The sequence below is a fragment of the Vombatus ursinus genome, unplaced genomic scaffold (genome assembly GCF_900497805.2).
Source record: "Vombatus ursinus unplaced genomic scaffold, bare-nosed wombat genome assembly UNPS02014794.1, whole genome shotgun sequence".
In the NCBI taxonomy this organism is placed as follows: domain Eukaryota; kingdom Metazoa; phylum Chordata; class Mammalia; order Diprotodontia; family Vombatidae; genus Vombatus; species Vombatus ursinus.
This window is the reverse complement of record NW_020954572.1, coordinates 19,119,383-19,142,307: the sequence shown is the minus strand read 5'-3', so window position 1 is coordinate 19,142,307 and position 22,925 is coordinate 19,119,383. Positions and strand designations below refer to the sequence as shown.

The 22,925-nt window shown below is 36.9% G+C and overlaps 1 protein-coding gene across 1 annotated transcript in view; it reads right to left on the bottom strand.

Annotated features, from left to right (window-relative positions):
• The window catches only part of TTBK2 (tau tubulin kinase 2), a 214,681-nt gene that overhangs the window by 49,218 nt on the left and 142,538 nt on the right, over positions 1-22,925 (bottom strand). Inside the window, exons 7-10 of the mRNA XM_027869987.1 lie at positions 21,096-21,161; positions 18,617-18,709; positions 17,789-17,914; positions 2,895-3,052 (exon numbers count right to left, since the gene is read on the bottom strand). Coding sequence (XP_027725788.1) covers positions 2,895-3,052; positions 17,789-17,914; positions 18,617-18,709; positions 21,096-21,161 — 443 coding nt within the window. The remainder of the gene's footprint in view (positions 1-2,894; positions 3,053-17,788; positions 17,915-18,616; positions 18,710-21,095; positions 21,162-22,925) is intronic.

The window sequence follows — 22,925 nt, the reverse complement described above, 5'->3', positions numbered from 1 at the left end:
TTGCCCATATATAGTACTGGCTTAAAGTTCTAGGACAGAGAGAAGCACTAGTACTTGTTGTTGCAGGGGAGTAAAGGTCCCCCTGGGTAAAGACCAGAGCACAGACCAAAAGAGCAGTGACAACACTTCTTCCCAGATCATACCATCTTGGAAGCACTGAAAACTTGCACACTCCCAGAACTAACTCTTAAAACAGCAGCATGAAAAAGCCTGAAGCTTAGGACAGTGCCTCCTTACCCTAGGTGAGCAGAGCCCATCTTTAACATAAAGTGCAAAGTGAAGAAACAATTTGGGGAAAATAAGCAAACAACAACAAGAAAGGAATGTGACCATGCAAATTATGACAGTGGCAGGGAATACCAAGACATACACTTAGAGGAAAACAGCTATGGCAAAGCCTCAAAGAAAAATACTAATTGGACCCAAGACCAGCAAGAATTCCTGGAAGAGTTAAAGAGATAAGAGTACTAGAGGAAAAACTGGGGAAAGAAATGAGAGTGATACAAGAAAATTATGAAAAGACAATTATCAGCTTGGGAAAAGAGGCGCAAAAAATACTGAAGAAACTATCACCTTAAAAAACTGAATAAGCCAAATGGAAAAGGAGGTACAGAAAAATTCACTGAAGAAAATAATTCTTTAAAAATTAGAATTGGGCAAGTGGAAGATAATGACTCCATGAGACTTCAAGAGACAATAAAACAAAGTCAAAAGAATGAAAAAAATAGAAGAAAATATAAAATATCTCATTGGAAAAACAACTGACCTAGAAAATAGATCAAGGAGAGATACATCAAGAATTATTGGATTTATGTGAAAGTCATGAGCAAAGAAAAGAATCAAGACATCACCTTTCAAGAAATTATCAAAGAAAACTGCCCTGATATCCTAGAACCAGAGGGTAAAATAGAAACTGAAAGAATCCACCTGAAAGATCCCAAAACAGAACTCCCAGGAATATTACAGCTAAATTCCAGAGCTCCCAGGTCAAGGACAAATGACAAATGCTGAAGAGGATGAGGGAAAACAGGTAACATTGATGAACTGCTGGTGGAATTGTAAACTGGTCCAAACATTCTGGAGAGCAAATCTGGAACACTGTCCAAAGGACTATAAAACTGTGTATACCCTTTGACCCAGCAATACCACTATTAGGTCTGTACCCCAAAGAGAGCAAAGGAGAAGGAAAAGGACCTGTATGTACAACAATATTTATGGCAGCTCCTTTTGTGGTGTCAGAGAATTGGAAATTGAAGGGAAATAACTGAACAAGACTTGGATATGACTGGGATGGAGAACTATTGTGTTATAAGAAATGACGAGTGTAGTGGTTTCAGAAAAAAAATGGCAATATCTATATGAACTGATGCAAAGTGAAGTGAGAACCAGAAGATCATTGTGCACATTAACAGCAATGTTGTAATGATGATCAATTGTAAAAGACTTGACTACTCTTATCAATACAGTGATCCAAGACAATCCCAAAGGATTCATGATGAAAAAATGTTATCCACCTCCAGAGCAGGAACTGATGAACTCCGAGTACAAATTAAAATAGAATTCTCTTGCTTTATTTTTATTTTTTTGTGATGTGGCTAATATGGAAATATGTTTTGTATGATTTCATATGTATGCTTGATATCACATTACTTGCCTTCTCAGTGCATGGGGGAGGAGTGGGAGGGAGGGAGAGAATCTGGAACTCAAAATTTAAAAAGAAAAGAATGTCAAAAATAAATAAATAATAATATTTAAAAATAAAATAATATGAACCTGACAAACATCACCAAACATGAACACTTCCAAACAGCCAAGCAAAAAAAGACCGGAATAAGAGATCTGCATGTGAAATCATGAACCATGCCCACTTTTGACACTGATCAGAAAGTAATAGGGACAAGAGCACTAGAATAAGAATCAGAAGGCCTGAGTTCTAACTTCATCTCATGACTAACTAGCTGTGTGTCTTTGGACAAATTACTTAATCTCTATGAGCCTCAGTTCCTCATCTGTAAAATGGAAGGAACTGGACAAAGAGTTTCTATGTTCTGTTCCAGTTTTGTGATTCTACATGAATTCTCACTGACCTCAGTAATCTCTGAAGATTCCAAATCTCAAACTCACTTTAAAAAATGGGGATGAGGTGGAATGGAACTACTGAATTGATATGTATACCACTGAGCAAAGTAAGGGGAGGGCTTCAACCTATATAGGGTGTTACACAAACTTTGAGAGATTAAAATTGCAACAAGACTTTTGGGACACAGTGCATTTCCTTTCATATGACTTTTAAAAATTATACAGTGACCAAAGAGGATTAAAAAAGGAAGGAGAAAGAATGATGATGACAAGAAAAATGGAAGACTTCATGTGGCAGAGTTGTAGATGAGAAGAGGAAAAAACAGAAAGAAAAAAAAAGCAGGGAAAGCATCATAGACCAAAGACCAACTTATCCTCACCCTTCAAAAACTAGGCAGATTGTTCTTCAAGGTCCCATGCGGTGTCTGTGACCCCGATAACCAGCACTAATATACAATTACTGCTTATTATACTCTCTAGAGACCTATATGTTCTCCAGAAGGTGTGAGCCAGCCGCAGCAAAAGTTGTTTCGCATTTGGAAGAATGCTTGTCAGGAGATTGAGAATCCTGAAGTCATATAATCCCTTCACTCCCACTTCACAGGGAAGTCTACGGTTACTTTATTAGAAAACTAGCACCAATCTAGGGAATGGACAAGAATGGTATTGAGTTCAGGGAAATCCCATTGCCTTTCTCCTATTTCTTGGCATTAAGGTCCCTGAAGAAAGAGTTTGGATGGACTATCTAGGGCATTTCTGCTGCTGCTGAATGGTTTGGAGGTGACCCATCGGGGAACTACCTGTTCAGGACATACCCAATTGCAGCCGGTGTGAGGCGAGTGTGTAACTGAGGGGTTGTGGAAGTAGTGGTGGTTGTGAGGGAGCCATCAGTTCCACTCTTCTCCCAGTCAAAAGGGTCACTCTCAATTACTCCAAAAGTCTTGATGCTGTTGTCAAACACGGATGTAAGAAGCTAAATCGACATACATAAAAAACAAGACAGAACAAAACACTGAGTAAGCCAACGATAAATAAAGTTGCTTCAATTCTCTAAGGGAGCAAGAAAGAGAACAACAAACTCATCATTTGGTTTTCCTCCAAGATTTAATTTAAATAAAATACTCCAAAAGACACCCCCATTGATCTTCTTAATAATGAAAATACTTTTATTTCTTCAGATGAGTTTAACTCACAGATTTGGTCCACAAACAGGTATCCAAGGCTTCAAGAGACCATTATCTCCTTTTTAAGACTTTTTAAAAAATTTCTGACAATACCCAATATTCTCAGGGCTATGTTTATTTTTTCCTCATATTCACTTCATTTATTCTGTCAGTGTCCGGCCTAGAGATAATTTGATAGTCAACTTCTGTTATTCTTTTCTCTTACACGACATGAGCAATCACATCTATTCTGATTCCTAAACCTACTCTTCACCTTTTATTCTCTCCCTCCAGCATCTTTTCCTCTGAGTACAGTGGGTGTTAGCAAGTGACACGTCACCAAATCTAATGACAGAAAAAGGTTCTATCATTATCTATAAAATAGAGCCCTCCTTTTTCTATCACATTTGGTAATTCCCCTTTTCTTACTTTCTCCTAGTTTAAAAGTTTAACTTTTCTCCCTTCTCTGTGAGCAACTGGTTGTCACCACATAGTATTTTTTCTTCTCCAGCAAGATTTGTACCTTTCTATCTTTACCCTTTATTTCACTTTTCATACTTTGATCACTTCTCACGTTAATGCCGGCCAACTTCGTCAAAAATATTGGCTGTAGATTCATTTCACTTTCTGATTTTGTGGTTTCTCTTTTAAAATTTCTTCAATAGGGGTAGCAGCTAGGTGGCAAAGTGGATAGAGCAGTAGCCCTGGAGTCAGGAGGACCTGAGTTCAAATGTGGCCTCAGACACATAACAATCACTAGCTGTGTGACTCTGGGCAAGTCACTTAACCCCAATTACCTCACCAAAAAAAAAAAATTCTTCAATGCTCTCACATATATGTATATCTATACACATATATACATACATATATGTATATCTATACACATATATACATACATACATGTATATCTACACACATATATACATACATATATGTATATCTATATTTTTTTCCTATTAGGATCAAACTTCCAGTTTCCAAGGCCTTACTTTGTCTCTATCTGTACCTTCTGCAACAACTTCATACCTTTCTCTTCCCCTGGTGCTACTTGTCTAACAAAGGGATACTCTAATCCATCCTAAACACAATAGTGATAATAACTTTTAAAAATTTAGTTCTGTAATTCCCTAGCTCAATAAGCTATAATAAATACTTACAGTCTCATATCAAAACAAGTCAGCCTAACATTCAAAGAATGGGACATCTCTTCTGCTCTAATCCCACTCTTCAATTTGGAAAAGGGTAGGTACATTTGTCTAAATTCAGGTAAACATTCAGTAGTCTTGTGAAGATGCTGGCTACAAACCTTCCCAAGTCTCTTCCTATCCTTTAAAACAAACAAATAAACAAAAAACCCTTTTACTTCACCTTGCCATCCCAAGCTATACAAGTTCTTTTCTCTTTCACAGCCAAAATTTTAGAAATAGTAGTCTACCTCCAGTTCCTCATTCCTGCTAATATCTGTCTCTTCCAATCTGAATTCCAGCTCCCTCTTTTAAATGAAACCATACTCTCCAAAATTACCACTGATCTCTTAATTACTAAATTTAATGACCTTTTGTCAAGTCTTACTCTACTTGAATTTTCAGTAGTTTTTGATTTTGTTGACCCTCACCTCCTCCTTAGTACTCTCTCCTTTTGATTCCATGACACTGTTCTCTCCTGGTTTTCCTCCAACTTATCTAATTGTTCCTTCTCAGTTTCCTTTACTGAATTCATGTCTTGTTTCATAATCATGAGCAACCTTTAAGCTCTATCTTGAGCCTTTTCCCCACTTCTCTCTCTATTCTCTTGGTCATCTCATCAGTTTCTCTGGGTTCAAGGTATTATTTCTATGCTCATGACTCCCAATCACGGTTAAAGGACAAGACATTGATAATTATCCAATAAAAGACACCAAGAAGGAGACACATTAGAGGAAAACTAGGGAACGAGAGTGTCATGGAAGCCAAAGGAGAAGAGAGTATTGAGGAGGAAGGAACTGTGATTTTCCCAACAAGCCATCCTCTTAGTTAACTTCTTCACACAGGATATTCCATCTCCTGACTGAGCATTCGTTCCCTGTCCTCCATGCTTAGAATTCTCTCACTCCTCATCTCTGCCTCCTGGCTTCTTTTAAATCTTAGCTAAAATTTTAGCTTCTACGAGAAGCCTTTCTCAGTCCTTCTTAATATCAGTGCCTTCCCTCTAATATTATGTCCAATTTATCAGTTATTTCTACATAGCTATTTACATATTAGCTTCCCCTATTAGATTGTGAGCACCTGACAGCAAGGGCTGTTTTTGCCTTTCTTTGCCTTCCCAGAACTTAGGACAATGCCTGGAACATAGGCACGGAAATTGAGAGGATGCCCATCAATTGGGGAATGGCTGAACAAGTTGTGGTATATGAATGTAATGTAATACTATTGTGCTATAAGAAATGATGAGCAGGCAGACTTCAGAAAAACTGGAAAGACTTGTATGGTCAGATGCTGAGTGAAGTGAGCAGAACCAGGAGAACGTTGTATACGGTAACAGCCATGCTGTGTGATGACTAATATTGATAGACTTAACCCTTCTCAGCAATGCAAGGATCTAAGACATCTCCAAAGGCCTCATGCTGAAAAAATGCTATCCACATCCAAAGAAAGAACTATGGAGTTTGAATGCAGATTGAAGCATACTATTTGCTATTTTTTTCTTCTGTTGTGTTTTGTTTTCTCTTTCTGATGGTTCCTCCTATTGGTTCTAATTCTTCCTTACATCATTAATGTGAAAATGTTTAATAGGAAGGTATATGTATAGCCTATGTCACATTGCGTGCTATCTTGGGGAGGGAGGGGGAAAAATTTAAAACTCAAAAGCTTATGGAAGTGATTGTTGATTAATCAAAATAAATTACTAAAGTAAATTTACTAAAGTAAAAAAAATGCTTAATGACTTACATTGGTTTCACATAAATCCTCTTTCTGTGCTCTTCTTTGTATATGTAAATGCTCATGCTTTATTGGTGTTTGTCAAGTTCAGAATAATGAAAAAGAAAAATGGTTTTCAAAATCAAAGAATCATAAATATTGTAGAGGAGTCTTTTGTTCAGATACAGTTTTGGAATAGATGAACTCTGAGGTTCTTTTCATCACTAAGGATTTATAATTCCATCTACTACAAAGTCTTTTAGCCTAATCCCTTGGGTGAGATGAGATGAATCTAATGTACAACATCCTTGAGCAGTGTCCCATAGATTCCACTTAAATACCTTAAATAACAGTTATCTACAAAAAGTTGACAGAACCAATGCACCTATAAATCATATAATTGCTTAGATTCAGTCTATTCAATTCTTCAACATATTTTCCTCTCCAATAGCAATTATGCTTGGAATCAGAAAGTAGGGAGAATGGGAGTGATTAGAGCCCTAGGCATAGTGCCTCACATGTCTTTAGTATAAGGTAAAATCAATAGCTGTATCATATTCCCTTGTCTGGAATCCCACTTTATTCTTACAAGGAAAGTGAAGACAAAGCAGTGTCCTTGAAATAACAAGAACAATCTGTAATTTGAGATGCCACGGTCTTGTAGGGGATTTAGGCTCTTGAATTTCTCAGACAATAATGAGAAAATCAATTAATCAATAAAGCATTTAAACAGGACAAAGAGTAGTCATGCTATCTCGGTTGGTGCCTTTAAGAAGCAGATACTGAAAGGTAATTTTTCGCCCACCTTCTAAACACCATTTTGCATAGTCTATCAGAGAGAAATATTTTTCACTGTACTTACGTTCTGCATGCTAAGACATAGCAACAAGAAAGAAAAAAAATCTCATATTGGAATTACAAGTCAAAGAAGGAACAGAATTCTAACTACTCTCACCATTCTTAAATGCCAAAGAAACTATAGTAACAGGCACCTGAAGGGCTAGTGCCTTAAGGAACCAAAGCAGGCCACTGGACTTGGCACTGGTGCCAATTAACACTATCTTTTCAGTTGTGTTCCAATTCATCTCATTGACCAAATGGTCAGACTCTGGACCTTGTGAAACCTGTCACGAGTTGCCTTGAGAAGTCTACTCTGATGCCTTGGAGACCAAGAATCCCTCATGAAGTCTTCTTGATCAGTGGTGTTGAACTCAAATAGAAAGAGATCCCAGTAGGCCCTACATTGACTTAGAAAACCACAAATTAACATCATCCATGTTTTGTTGTATTTTTATTGATTCTGTTAAACATTTTCCAGCTACATTTTAATCTGGTTCTGGAGGCACTCAGGAGTTTTGTGGGCTGTGACTGACACCTCTGCTCTAGACCAATTCTAGCCTGGATTAATCTATGGATCAACTCATGGCTGGGGACCCTATGGGATCACTTGGATTCAAATGTACATTCCTGAGGTACCCTGAATAACTATACTTTTTGACTGATGTCTACTTTTTAGAACAAACGTATGATGGATATCCCTTCCTAAACCCCAGGCTGCTTAGGGTCTAGCAACAGAAATCAGGGAACTTCATAGTGTTACAAGAAAGGTGAGAAAGTACAGGCTGTGTTTGGACCAAAGATAAGACTAGAATGAACCCAGATTGAGGGGGGACTTTGAACACCAGCTTAAGAAAAGTAGATTTTATTCAGCAGTCAATAGATAAATTCTGAATGTTTATGACAGGAAAGTGCTACAAGCAGAGCTAAGGTTAAGGAAAACAGATATGGCAGCAGCATTTAATATGATTTGGGGCAGAGGAGAAAGTGGAGACAAATATTAATTCAGAGGCATTATAGTAATCTAGGAAACAGGTAATGAGGATCTGAACTAGGGTGGAAGCAGGGATAATGGAAAAGGGGATGGATGCAAAAGACATGTTAGATGTGATATCAACCAGAATTCTATTGGTGATAGGTTGACTGCAGGAGTAAAAAGGGCACAGGAGTAAATGGAGGCTCCAGTTATATCAGTTAAATGATAGTATTACCATTAATAAAATTAGAGATATTTAGAAGAATAATAAAACAGACTTAGCAGTAGCACGTTGGGGGATAAAGATGATAGCTAACAATAATAAACAGTTATTTATATAGAGCTTTGAAAGTTTGCAAAGTAGTATATAAACATTTCATATAATGCTCACAAGAATGCTGCAGGTATTATTACCCCTACTTTGCAGATGAGGAAATTGAGGCAGGTAAGCAGTCCAATGACCTGTCCAGGATCACACAGCTAGTGCTGATTTGAACTCAAGTCTTCTGACTCCACGTCCATCCAGCACTCCATCCACTGCAACACCTAGCTGCCGCATCATTAAAAGATGAGGCTCAAATAAGTTTTTGGACATGATAACCTTCAGGTGCTGGTAGGACATATAATGAGGAAATTCACTTAAAATACTTACAGTGAGTAAGTATTTTACTTATGATGAGTACTATTTGTTCCTTCCTCTACTCTTACACATGTAAGTAAGATTCTCTACAAAGAAGTTGCTATTGTTTTTAATAAGCAAAGTAATCACAGATGCAGATCACACCATGGATCTCGGGTATCATCTAGTTCAGCCCCCTCATTTCATAGATGAGGAAGGCAAACTACATAGGAATTTCAAAAATTGAATTGGGATTATATTAAGAGATGGTCCAAAGAAAGCAATTATTAAAAAGTTGAATTCCTTTCATTGAAGAAGGCTACACCAAAATCAATAAGAAATTAGAGGCCAAATGGTACAAGAAAAAGAACTGGAAATAACAGACCATAATGGAGGTTTGGTCTTGAATTGTTGTTCTTTGCTCTCAAAAATAATGCTAATAATAATTGTCTGAAAAGACCGAGTTACAACTCTGTCTCTTTTGTCTCTTTTTGTATCCTTAGTGTTTAGCACAGTGCCTGGCACACAGTAGGTGCTTAATGTTTATTGAGAACTCTAAAGGTTCTTTCTACACTGCACACACAGAAAGACTGTCCCTTCTGCAATCATTATTTGTAGAATTTAATGTTCCTTAGATTGATGTTCTTCCTGATGCCTTTACCCAAAGTTAGAGTATTGCTGATAATTATGTTGAAATACTTATTACTGTTGCATCTCAACAATCCACAAAAAAGTTATACCATTTCATGTTGTACATCCATGTATTCTTAAAAAAAATTTTTTTTAACATGAATTTAACAAACACCAGATAAGGTCAAATGATAGTGGTGATAATAACATCTTTGTTTTACCCCTGATCTTATTGGAAAGACCTCTTGGCTTTTCTCCATTACAAATAATGTTGGCACTTAGTTCTTGAATCTACTTAGTATATTAAGCAAAGGACCATTTATTCCTATATTTTTTAGTGTTTTAAATAGAGACAAGTATTGAATTTTATCAAAAGCCTTTTTTTTAGCATGTATTGATATAATCACGTGCTTTTAATTAGTTTTGCTATTAATACACTCTAGTAAGGTTATATATTTTTTTTAAATATACTGACCAAACTCTACATTTTTGGTATAATTGTAACAATATGCTGTTGTAGTCCTTTGTTGATATTTTATTTAACATTTTGGTATCATACTGTTAGTTTTTAATGGCTTTTTAAAAACTCCATTCTGTCTCATCCTGGTTTAGGTATTAATACAGTATTTGTATCATAGAAAGAGTTTGGTAGGATTCCTTCCTTTCCTATTTTTGTAAACAGTTTATGCAATATTGAAATTAATTGTTCTTTGAAGATTTGAAAAAGTTCACCTGACAACTTATCCAGTCCAGGGCTTGTTTGTTTGTTTGTTTTCCTATTGGGAGTTCATTTATGGATTACTTCTTTTTCTGATATTAGGTTATTAAATAATCCATTTCTTATTCTGTTTAGAGGACAGGGGACACTGGAGGAATATTTTGCATTCTTATGATTATCATCCAGTTTGTCAGAGTTAGCAGGTTTTTGGCATATAACTAGGCAAAACAGTTCCTGATAGTTTCCATTATTTTGCTTTCAATGGTTATGAATTCTCCTTTTTCAGCTTTTTATATAATTTGCTTTTTAAAGCTTATTTTTAAATATTTATTTAGTTTTGTTCAGTTTCAGTTATCTTTTAAAGAAATTAATTTATTTTTCATTTTCAACATTCACTTACATAAACTTTTGAGTTTTAAATTTTCTTCCCTTCCTTCCCCTCTTCCCTCCCCATGACACCATGCAATCTAATATAGGCTCTACATATACATTCCCATTAAACATATTTTCACATTAGTCATGTTGTAAAGAAGAATTAGAACCAGAAGGAGGAACCATGAGAAAGAAGAAACAAAACAAAACAGAAGAAAAAAGAGCAAATAGTATGCTTCGATCTGCATTCAGACTCCATAGTTGTTTCTGTGGATGTGGATAGCATTTTCCATCATGAGTCTTCTGGAGTTGTCTTAGATCTTTGCATTGCTGAGAAGAGCTAAGTCTATCAAAGTTGGTCATTGCATAATGTGGCTGTTACTGTGTACAATGTTCTCCTGGTTTCTGATGAGGAAGCTTGTTATGTGTGACTATTCCCTCCCCAGCATTATCTTCCCCCTTAACATCCCTCTTTCTATTTCTACCTGTTTTCTTATTGAAGTTTATGTGTTTCCACAGGCCCTTACAATTGCTCAAATAGGATCACCTTTCTAGGTTTTTCTTGGAGAATATAGAAGTGTTTGCATTTGAGAGTTCCTAGTCAACTTTTTTTTTTTAAATTAGGGAGGCTTGCATATCTTATATTCTATTAAAAGTCTATCTCTGTTCATCCTCCTCCCCCCAAGGAGATTATATTCAGCTTTGTAGAGTAAGTTACTTTTATTTATAAGCCTATATATCTTTTGCCTTTTGGAGTATGTTATTCTAAGACCTCTCTTTACAGTCAGAAGAAGCTGCCAGGACTTTTATGATTCTGACTATTTTTGGTATTGGAAAACTTGTTTTTTGGCTCATTGTCATATTTTTTTTCTTGGATATGAAAAGCTCAAGATTTTGTTTTGACCTTCTTGAGACTTTTCTTTCTTTGGTTTCTTTCAGGAGGCAATCAATGGATTTTTCTTCTAATTTCATTTTGCTCTCTGGTTCTAATAGATCAGGGAAGTTTTTATTTATAATTTCTTTCAATATGGTATCCAATTTTTAAAAAATTATGGTTTTCACAGAACATAATGATTCTCACATTACTTCTCCTTGTCTTGTTTTCTAAGTCAGTTATATTTGATAGCAGATACCTTATGTTTTTTTTCTATTTTTTTAATCTCTTGATTTTATTCCAATATTTCTTGATGTCTCATGTAGTTATTGATTTCTGTTTGGTTTATTATAATTTTCTGGGAGTCTGTTATTTGAATGAAGTTTACCACTTTATCTTTTAAGCTATTTATTCTTAATTATTTTTCCCCCAGAGCTTCTTTTTTCCTTTTTTATAACTTGCTTTATTTCTTCTAGGTATTCATGTAGACCTTGTGGAAAATACACTTTTTCCTTTGAATCTTTATTTGCAATTGTTATGGAGTTACTCTCTCCTTTTAGATTGGATTGGGGGGGGGTCTCTGAGTCTATTTTAATTCTTCAGAGTGGTCTCTATCTTCTTGGTTTATTCATCTCTCCAATTTCATTTCTTGACTTGGGGCTTTGTGACAGGGTGAGGCTCTGCTTCCTGCTATGTTTCTGGGTGGGATGGTTGGCTCCCCTTGCTCTCAACCTAGGTCTCTTGGGTTCTTGTGCTAACTTCTGCTTCCCAGGATTAGCAACCCTCTCCCTCTTTTCCGTCTCTACATCTACCCCCCAGATCTTGAAAGTTCAGAGGGCTGAATTTTCAGGGCCGTCCATGGTGATATCAAGACAGAGTACCAGGGACCCTGGAGCCCCTGGACCTGGGCTGTCTTAGTCTAAATGCTGAGGACCACTCAGCATTCAGACTAAGACAGCCCAGGTCCAGCACTGGTACCAGTCCATACTGTGAGAATCCCTTCATCCTGCCCCTCCCTAGGACTCCTGGGAGAGCCCTCCATTCTCAATGGCTTAAGATACAGAGTCTTTCAGGCTTCAAGTGTTTCCCACCTCTCTGGTCACATTGGAAGGCTTCCAACTTGTTCACCTCTGCTAGTACTGGCTTTTCTCTCAGGGGCCCCTTTTCTAAAGCCTGTGGAATTTTAGCATGCAGTTCTGGGGTGGATGAAATCACTTACTATAGTTTCTCATTGTATTTCTTAGTTATTATTTCACCTATTGTGATTTTTAGATTTTTTTCCTTTTGGTTGCAGTAGGTATATGGGACCTGGGCAATCTCTCTCTGTTAAGCTGCCATCTTGGCCAGAAGTTCCACTTTCTCATTTAAAAAAAAAAAAAATATATATATATATAAAGAGATATATATGTATTATTATTTATTTAAAATGCATTTGTTAATCCCTTTTTTGATTTTTAGAATTTTAATTTAGTACTTAGTTGAAAATTTTAAAAGTGTTGACATCCATGCATTCTTTTAAAAAATAAATTTTATTGCTATCTTTTGTTTTTTAGTCATTGGAATTTCTTCCAATGTCCCCTGTTCCTCCATCCCAGAGAACAATCCCATATCATAAATATTTTTAAAGGGAAAAAAAGAAAATGAGGAAGAAGAGACAAAGAAATCAGCAAAGTCAATCAAAATACATCAAAAAGCTCTGAAAATATATGAAATGTACCAGACCCATATGCATCCCACCTCTGCAAAGGAGTGAGGTAGGTTTGTCTTCTCTTCTTTCTTCTTTAAAGTTATGCTTGTTCTTTGTAATTTGGCCACATTTGCTTCTGATTGCTTTGTGGCTGTATTTTCCTTTTACTACATTGTTGTAGTCACTATGTATAAATTGTTTTCTTGGTTTTGTTTACTTTACTCTGCATCAGACTGCGTAAATCATTCCATGCTTCTCTGTATTTATCACATCTATGTATTGCAATATTGCTTCCACAATTTGTTTAACTATTTCCCAATCAATAGGTACCTATTTTGTTTCCAATATTTTGCTACCACAAAAAATGTTGCTATAAATATTTTGGTGTATATGGGGACTTTCTTCTTATCAATGATCTCCTTGGGGTATAAGTATAGTAGTGGAATTTCTGAGTCAAAGGACATAGACATTTTAGCTATTTTATTTACATAATTCCAAACTGCTTTCCAAAATGGTTTTACTGATTCATAGCTCCAATAACAATGCACCAGAGTACCTCTCTTCCCATAACTCCTCTACTATTGACTATTCCCATCTTTTGTCATCTTTGCCAATTCGCAAGTTGTGAAGTGAAACTTCAGTCATCCATGCATTTGTAAATCATTTCTCTTGTCTATGCTATGTATAGCATACTTATTGCAAGTCACTGTATAGAAGTGTATATCTATTCTCATATAACCATTCCTCCAGTTATGCAGCTACAAGTATTGCTTCAATGATGGTAGACTTGCTCTGTTCTAGGGCAACTCACTGTTGATAATTAATTCCTGTTACTAATTATTAGTTATGCATTACAGGTAATAGAAATGATATGCTCAAGAGGTTGGATGTGATATTCATACCCTACTTAAGTCAAATCATTATTGATACTGCCCTGTAAATTTGATGTGGGCCCTGAGCTTTAGGCATTCTAATCTTATATCCCCAACCATTTCCATCCAGTCTCACCAAATACCACAAATACAACTTCCCAAACATTCAAATCTACTTTGGTCACTCCTATTCCTTTTCTTGCCAATTCACCAAGACAGTGAACCAGTCTATGAGCATTTATCAAGCACCTACTATGTGGCAGGCACTATGCTAATCACTGGGGATACAAAGAAAGGCAAAGGACAACCCCTCTCTCCTCAAGGAGCTCACAATCTAATGGGGGAGACAACATGAAAACAACTAGCTACAATCAAGAAAAATACAGGTAAATTGGAAGATGATCAGCAGGGGGACTGGTATTAAGGGGGATCAGGAAAGTCTTCTTGCAGAAGGCAAAATTTTAGCTGGGACCTCAAGGAAGCTCGGAGGCAGAGATGAGAGGGCAGAGAATTCTAGGCATGGAGATAACTAGTGAAAATGAGAAGAATATGGAGATGAAGTGTCTTGTATGAAGTAAGCAAGAAGGCAGCTTTCACTGGTTGTAGATTACGTGGAGGGGAGTAAGGTGTAGGAAGAATGGAAAAGTAGGAAGGGGGCCAGGTAATGAAGACCAAACAGAATTTTATGTTGGATCCTGAAGGTGACAGGGAGTCAGTGCAACTTTTTATTTTGGTGGGGGAGAGGAGAGGTATATGTGACATGGTTAGATCTGAACTTTAAGGAAAATAATTTGAAAGCTTAGTGGAGGATGAACTGAAGTGGAGAGAGATTTGCGGCAGGGAGACCATCCAGCTGACTATTATAATAGTCCAGGCATGAGGTGATGAGGGTGATGGCAATGTTACAGAAGAGAAAAGGGGGAATACAAGAGATGTTAGGAAGATAAAGTTGATAAGCATTAGCAATAGATTGGATGGGGGTGAGGTGGGGAGGGAAGGTGAGAGAATAAGAAGTCAAGGATGACACCTAGGTTGTGACCTGGGTGACTGGGAAGGTGGTGATGTCCTGGACAGTAAAAAGAAAGTTTGGAAGAGGAAATGGTTTGGAGAGAAAGATAATGAGTTCAATTTTGGCCATGTTGAATTTAAGATGCCTGTAGGACATCCAGTTGCTTTGTCCAATAGAAAACTGGAGATTCAAGTGTGGAGGTTAAGAGAAAGGTTAAGGCTGGATAAGTAGCTCTGGGAATCATTGAGAGAGATGATAACTGAATCCATGAGAGCTGGTGACATGACCAAGTAAAACAGTATAAAGGGAGAAAAGCCTTATCTCCTTATACTAGCTTTCATACTTTTCTTTTAGCACCTTCATTCTATTATTAATCATCTTAAGAAATTGTCACATTCTCAAACTTCTTAAACAATATTCCTTTGACCTTAATTTAATTGAAACCTATCCTCTTACTCTCTTCTAAATCCTCTGAACCTGGCTTCTGACTTCTTCAAACTAAATAACCCTCTCCAGAGATACCAATGATCTCTAGATTGCCAAAGCTAATGGTCTTTTTCTCAATCCTCATCTTTCTTGTACCCTCTGCAGCATTCAACAGAAACGATAGCTTTTTCCTCCTGGATATTCTTTCCTTTCTAGGTTTTTGTGACACTCTATGATTCTATGTGTCCAACTGATACTTCTTAGTCTTCTTTGCTGCTGCTTCATCCACATCACAACCACAGGCCATGGGTGTCCCTCATGATTCGGTCCTGGAACTGCCTCTCATTTTGTAAGAAGCAAAATACACTATACTTTCTCTCTTGGTGATCTCATTGGCTCCCATGGATTCAATTATCATCCTTGTGCTGATAATTCCCAGACCTATATATGCAGGGAGCTATGTTGTACAGTGGATAGAGAGCTGGGCCTTGAGTCAAGAAGACCCGAGTTCAAATTCAGTCTCAAACATTTATGAGCTAAGTGATCCTGGCAGACCTCTGTCTGCCTCAATTTCCTCATCTATAAATCAAGGATAATAATAGAGTCTACCTCTTGGAGTTGTAAGGATAAAATAAAATATTTGTAAAGTGCTTAGCAAAGGGCCTGGAATATAGTAGGTGCTTAATAAATGCTTACTGCCTTGTCTCCCTCCCTCCTGAGCATACATCATCAATTACCTCTTGGACATCTCAAACTAGATGTCCTGTAGGCATCTAAAACTCAACATGTCCCAAACAGAATTCATTATTTTTCTCCCCACTCTTCCTCTGAACTTTACTATTGCCATGAAGGATACCAACATTCTTGTAGTAACTGAGGCCTGCACCTTCAGTGTTATTCTTGACTCTTCATTTTCACTTGCCCCACATATACAAATAGTTGTCAAATATTGTCATTTCCACCTTCACAACAACTCTCATATACATCTCAACTCAAACTGCCAGCACTGCAGTTCAGGTCGTCATCATCTCTTTCCTGAACTATTATAACAATCTAATACTTAGTGTCTCTGTCTCACCTCTCTCACCCATTCCAATGCATCCTTCCTACATCTACAAAAATGATTTTACTAGCACAGATGTGACCATGTCACCTCCCTGTTCAGTGGGCTCCAGTGGTTCTCTGGTATCTCTAATATTTTCACAAGGCCCCTTCCTACATTTCTAGTCCTTCGCTCCCCTACATGCACCTGTGATCTAGCCACTTGCAATTCCTCAAAGATGCTGCTCCATTTTCCATCTCTGTTTCATCGCACTGGCTGTCCTACATGTCTAAAATACACTGCTCCATCACTTCCACCTCTTGGTTTTTTGAACTTCCTTCAAGACTCAGCTCAAGTCTTGATCTGAAGGCAAGAAGCTTTTCCCATGTATGTACCTGTGTATTTACCTGTGTCTCCCCCATTAGAACGCATGCTCCTTAAGGGCAAGGTCTGTTTCTTCACCTTTCTTTATAACATCAACTCTTAGTAAAGTTCCTGACACATAGTAAGAACTTAATAAATGCCTGTGACTGATTATTAACCCTTCTTCCTCTTTTAAGATACGTCACAGATCAGTTGGGAACCTATTTTTTCTTAGAATACAACAACAAAAGATACGTACAGAGAAACAGAAAGTCGTGAACTTATAGCCTTCAAGGCTACACAATTGTAACTGTCAGCTGGCTTTACAAATTGTTTGCATTTCCTCCAGAAACTCTAATTTTCAGGCTATACAAATACCAAGAAAACTAAGTAATAGGCATACAATTAGATTAATATTACTATGGGAGTAAAATATTATTATCAGGCTTTTGACTAGACAAAGGTAATGGCATTTTTTACTTTAATCAGGCCTCAAGGGTACATTCTAATGAACAATGTGAGCAAATCTGTGTTCCTCGCTTAAGTTTCTCTTTGCACATGAATATATACCATCATACAATTTATAGTAGAACATGTGCCTTGAATAATTTTTCGAACACTTGTAACAGATTTGCATTAAACTACTCATATTTACCCATTTCTCCCTCTTATCAACAGAATCCATCTGTAAGATAGCTGGTTAGGGGTGCAATCTGTGGCCAAATACAACCCAAGCCTTATAGGAAGTGAACTCCTGACCTCGTTAATTCCATCCTTTAAGCAACTAAAGCAGACTGGCCACAGACAGAATGTAGCCAAAAATCTTTACTGACTATCCCACAACATAGGTATAAACAATATGCAGCTCTCAGGTCCTTGTACATAGCACAAGGGAAAGTGCCCCCGAATGAACCAAATGATTTGCCCATATGCATACTGTCATGTCTGTATAACTCATCTAGCACAGCATGCACAATACAATCTGTATCATAATAAATTACAAACCCACAAGTGTGACTAAATATTTCAAGTAGGAGGGGGGAGAAAAACCCCATTACTAATAGATTAGACAGCTCCATATACTATATTCCTTGAAAGGCACTAAAAGAGATTTATATGACACCACGGTCACCAACCAATACCATCAAAGTTATAATGCCTAGATACTGAGGTCAAAACAGAGAGAACAAAGAAAGTCCACGAACAAGGAAAATGAATGCTTACCTGGTAATCAGGTTTGGTAAAATAATCTAAAGAGGAGATATGGTCCAGAAAGATGCTGAATTCTGTAGGGAGATGTTTCAACATAAGTCTGTGCTCATATCTCTCCTTAATAGAACCCACTTGCTCCTAAGGAAATGATAAAAGAAGAAACCAAAGTAAATTTCTCTAATTAATTACACACTCAGAGCCTCTCTCTGATATTCTCAAGTGTATACTAAGGATTAAGACCATATGTAGATAGTTAAGGGCAAAGTAAGACTAGGGATCTTAATAACATTAATGTACTCTGCTTTTTAAAAAATTATAATGCAGAACCAAAAGGTTGAACTCTTTTTCATGTCTTGTATATACAATAATGCTGCCTGTGCCACTACACTGTTCTGCACCAGGTGAATTTATAGCTTTCAAGAAGAAAGAATAGAAATCACCTTAAATCTGGCCTAATTTCCTCTATCAACATAGAAAGAAGTTTCTATGCTTTCACGGCTCTCATTTCAAACAATATCATAATCTAATAATACAAACTAGCTGTTTAGAAATCAAACAACAGAGGAGGACAACAAATATAGAAGCTACTGGTTCAGAGGGAAAGCTAGAAATCAACTCAGATGAATTAGTTGCATATAAAGTGATATTTGTTCTACATACACTCATTTTAAAAATCATAATTTGAACCTCACTATCAACTCATCATAGAGGGACAATCTGGAAAATAGTGAAACTCTCCCCAGTTTTTAATGAATTGAGGCTATTTTTCAAGAAGATGCTTACCTGGGCGAAAATCACCTCTTTCCACCCAACAATCAACATAACAATTTCTAAATTCACCTTGTCTTTTATCTTTCTCCAAGGCAGTTGTCCAACTACGAACTCTACCAACATGTAGAACAAAGACCAAAGATCATCATGTCTTCCCATTTCCTAAGTAAAACAAAGTAGTATTTCATCACATTGAGTTACTGCTAATCTTTATGACTAGACTGCACAACCTAAGGAACTAAGATACCTGTTGAATCCCAGTAAACCGTTTTTTGGGTGATGGTGAGAGGGGGCCAGATGTATGATTTTATTACTATAGGGAATTCTTAGGTTGGAAACTCCTTTCTCTTACAGATCAATGATTTACCTATTTACCTAGATTATAAGCTTCTTGAAGGCAGAAATTGTTTTTTGTCTTTCTTGGTATCTCCAGTGCTTAGCACAGTGCCTGGCATGCATTAGGCATTTAATGAAGGCTTGTTGACTTGCCCACAGTCACCGACCTAGTCTGTGTCAGAAGCAGAAGTTAAACCTATCTCTGGAATCAGCCTTCTATTCATGATACCAGTCAACTCTCAGACTTCAATTAAATTCCTCACAAAATTGGGTGAAAAACAAATCCCTAAGTATGATCAGGAACAAAGTTCAGAAAAATACCCACCTTAAAAACCATCAAAAACAAATACCACACTTTGAGACAGAAGCAGATCCTGAGTCTTGGTGAACCACCCTCTGTTTCACTAGTGGAGTTACAACTTCCTCTGCCTAAGACTTTTAGAAGAAAGCTTTACCTTTTTAATAAAATAACTCCAGATGCTTCTGACAGCTTTTCCATCGCCTATCTTCAAAATACTAATGTGGCTACTTAAAGGCCCAGAAAAATTCTATCTTTATTCTAAAAAGAATACTTCACTTTAAAGATTACAATGTCAACATCATTCTGGGTGAGCTAACTGAGAAAAACTAACATTTCAAATAATTAAAAAAAAACATATCCCAAGGATAAAAAATATTTCCTAAAAAACAACTGCCTGAAAACAAGAAAAAGAGGTATCAATCATATTGGTATACAAACTGAATTAGTTAGTGTCTAATACAATGCCAGATACATAGTAAGTGTATAACAAATATCTCACCGATTTGACAATTTAATATTACTTAAATCAGTATTATATAGAAGTATATTATTCAGAGAATAATCTATAAAATCAAACATAATTCTAACATATATATACATATGTGTGTACATACATATATATTTATTTAGCATTGTTCAGGTTCTTATTTAATGTACCTTATCCAATCTGGGGCTTTACATAAAAAAAATGGGATCAGGGGTTCAAAAAAAGGGTTCTCCTTCATTCCCCCCCAAAAGCTCTTAATATATTTCTCATCCCCATCATCCCATTCCCAACAAAACAAGGTGTAAGGCCAGGAATCCCATGAGGTACTTTCCTTTCCTAAGTTACAATGCAAACTTTAGATATAGAAAACTTAGTGTAAGTAAAAAAAGTGTAAAAATAAAAGGCTAAAGAAAAAAACACAAGGAAAGGGATGATTTAATGTAATGAAAGTCAAGAAGGGATGGGAACTGCACATTCACGGCATTTTGTAGATGTGTGGGGAAAAGGAATGGTTTGGGGGTATGTTGTAAATATAGTCATATAAAAGATAAAATACGCTCCATTAGGCATAAATAATTTTAGGGACTCATGAGTAACTTTTTTTTTTTTTTGCTTTTTAATGAGGCAATCAGTGTTAAGTGACTTGCCCAGGGTCACACAGCTAGTGTCATGTGTCTAAGGCCGAATTTGAACTCAGGTCCTCCTGATTCCAAGGCTGGAGCTCTATCTACTGCACCACCTAACTGCCCTGCTTGTGAATAACTTCTTGACTAAGAGCATTCATTAATATTTTATTTTCCTCACAATCTCATAAATTGATGTGTAAATGTAAGAGGTAGCATGGAATAATGGATAAAGAGAGAACTTCAGAGTCAGGAAGACTTGGGTTCAAGTCACCTTTCAGTGCCATAGGCAATTCTGTTAAGACTATAAACTACAGAACAATTGCATAGATTGGTTTTGGTAAAACTCTTCTCTGGTGGCTTCCTACTCAGATGAAATCAGAGGTTAGAATAAAGTATATAAATATAGGTAGAGATCATGCATGCAAAGGAAGGTATAAGCTATATTACAAACGTGTAGTTAGCTAATCCTTAGCTATTACCTTTTTTATTGGCTAATCCAATTTCATTCCTACTACCTTATCACGCAGCTGCATATGTCCAATATCCTAGCATACACATCACTAAAGAATATAATTACCAACTCCTCTGCAATCAATACCACTATAACAACTGCTAAATTAGGACAAATTATTCAATTAATTCCAAAGCTATAAAGATCTGCCCTTACTCAAGTACTTTCCAGACAAAGAGGCAAGGGAAATCGGATGAAAGAAACTTATGAGCACATGAGGCAGAACAGGCAATATTTTACATTATCAAGAATGATCAGATTGATATGCTCGAAATTCAGATACTTACTCTGTTTCGATGAGCATTGATTGATGCATACCGGACTGTTCCTCGAAATCCTGCCACAGCTCGAGGCTGGAACATAAACAACAGAAGAATACAGGCACTGCAAACTATGAAGATTTGGTTCTGGTGTTATTGTGGAGCTAATGCGTTGAAAATGGGAGGCATAATCTTCAGAAGGCATTTATTAAATGTCTTTATGTTCATGGAACAATATTCTGTACTGCAGATTACAGCACATGTGATAATAGTTTGGCTTCATTTATAACCAAGTAGAAGACTAGAGCCAAGATGATGCATCCAAGGTACCACCTCAACTCTAGTGTCTCCTTTATTCCATCTTCAATAGCATTGATGACTGTGTCAGTCAGACAGACACAAAAACCTCATTTTGCAGTGGTTAAGGTGGTATGTTTGGGGTCTAGTTTAATTCCAGGCAATTGTCTGCTGGCTCATGTCATATTCAAGTCAGCATCCCAATATATGAAGTACTAAACAAAAAATGCCCAGTGAATGTTAACCTATTCATTGACCACACTTACGAGCAGAAGTTCATCACCTGGATTCATGGGCCAAAAAGGGGTCCATGAACTCAGATGGGGGGAAAAATTAATTTTCATTTTCACTAACTTAAACTGAAATTTAGCATTTGCTTCAATTATGAATTTTTTAAAAAATTCTGAAAAGGGGTTCATAGACTTCACCTGACTGTCAGATGGGTTCACATCTCATAAAAGAAATGTTAAGAAACCCCGTTATAGAGACTGGTGACTGGCATAGGAGAGTTAAGTACCTAAACAGAAATTCAGGCCATGAGCAAACTCTGGTACCTTCGTTCTTTTTATGAAACTTATGTTGATCCATGCAGCGGAGACTATGTTAGAAATCCAACCCAAGACCACCTTCCTTAGCAATGACTAAGCCATTTTAGAGACAGAACACCCTGGGAAGACTCATGCATGTATTAATTAGTTACTATGCTGTATGCCTATGTAGTTTTAATTGTCACTCTCTTCTGCTTTCATCCCTAAAACCATCCAAAGTCTCCTCTTGTCTCCCCAATTAAAATTTCATAGAAAAACATCCATGTGAGCTCAAATGAACCATTAGCACCTTGAATCACAGATACTATCTTTCTTTTCTGCTTCCTGGCTTCCTCCAAGATTCAGCTCAACTCTCACCTCTTCAGGGGCTTTTCCCTTCACCATGTCCCCCAACTGCCCAAGGCCATAACTCTGAAGTTATCTTCCATTACACTGTACATATCTTATAATCTTGTATGTACATAATTTCTTGCTTTATTGTCTCTCCCTTTAGAATGTGAGCTCCTTGTGGGCTGGGACCATGTTTATACCTTTCTTTGTAACCTTAGTGCTTAGTATAGTGCCTGGCATATAGCAAATGTTTAACATGCTTGTTGACTGACCATCCCCTTTGTTAGCAGACCACTAGTATATAAAGAAGGTTTGAAGGAAACATTCCAATCATATCCCTCTCATCCCTTTTAATTAAAATGCTCAAAAATTCCAAAGCCTAGATCAGGCAGTACCAGTTACAGATGATAACCTTTCTTTCCCATCCTGGAACCCCCTCCCTCAAACTGAGGTAGAATCCATAATACAGATCAGAGATAGGATTTTTCCTGTAATAACAAAGTTTTTGAAAGGTGGAAGCCATCTTTGTAGCTACTATTACTGTCCCTCTCATCACCCTAACATCAATAGGATTTGGAGAGCTACAGTATTTCCCTCTCAGGTATTCTTTTTTTTGGGGGGGGGCAATGGGGTTCAGTGGCTTGCCCAGGGTCACACAGCTAGTAAGCGTTATGTGTCTGAG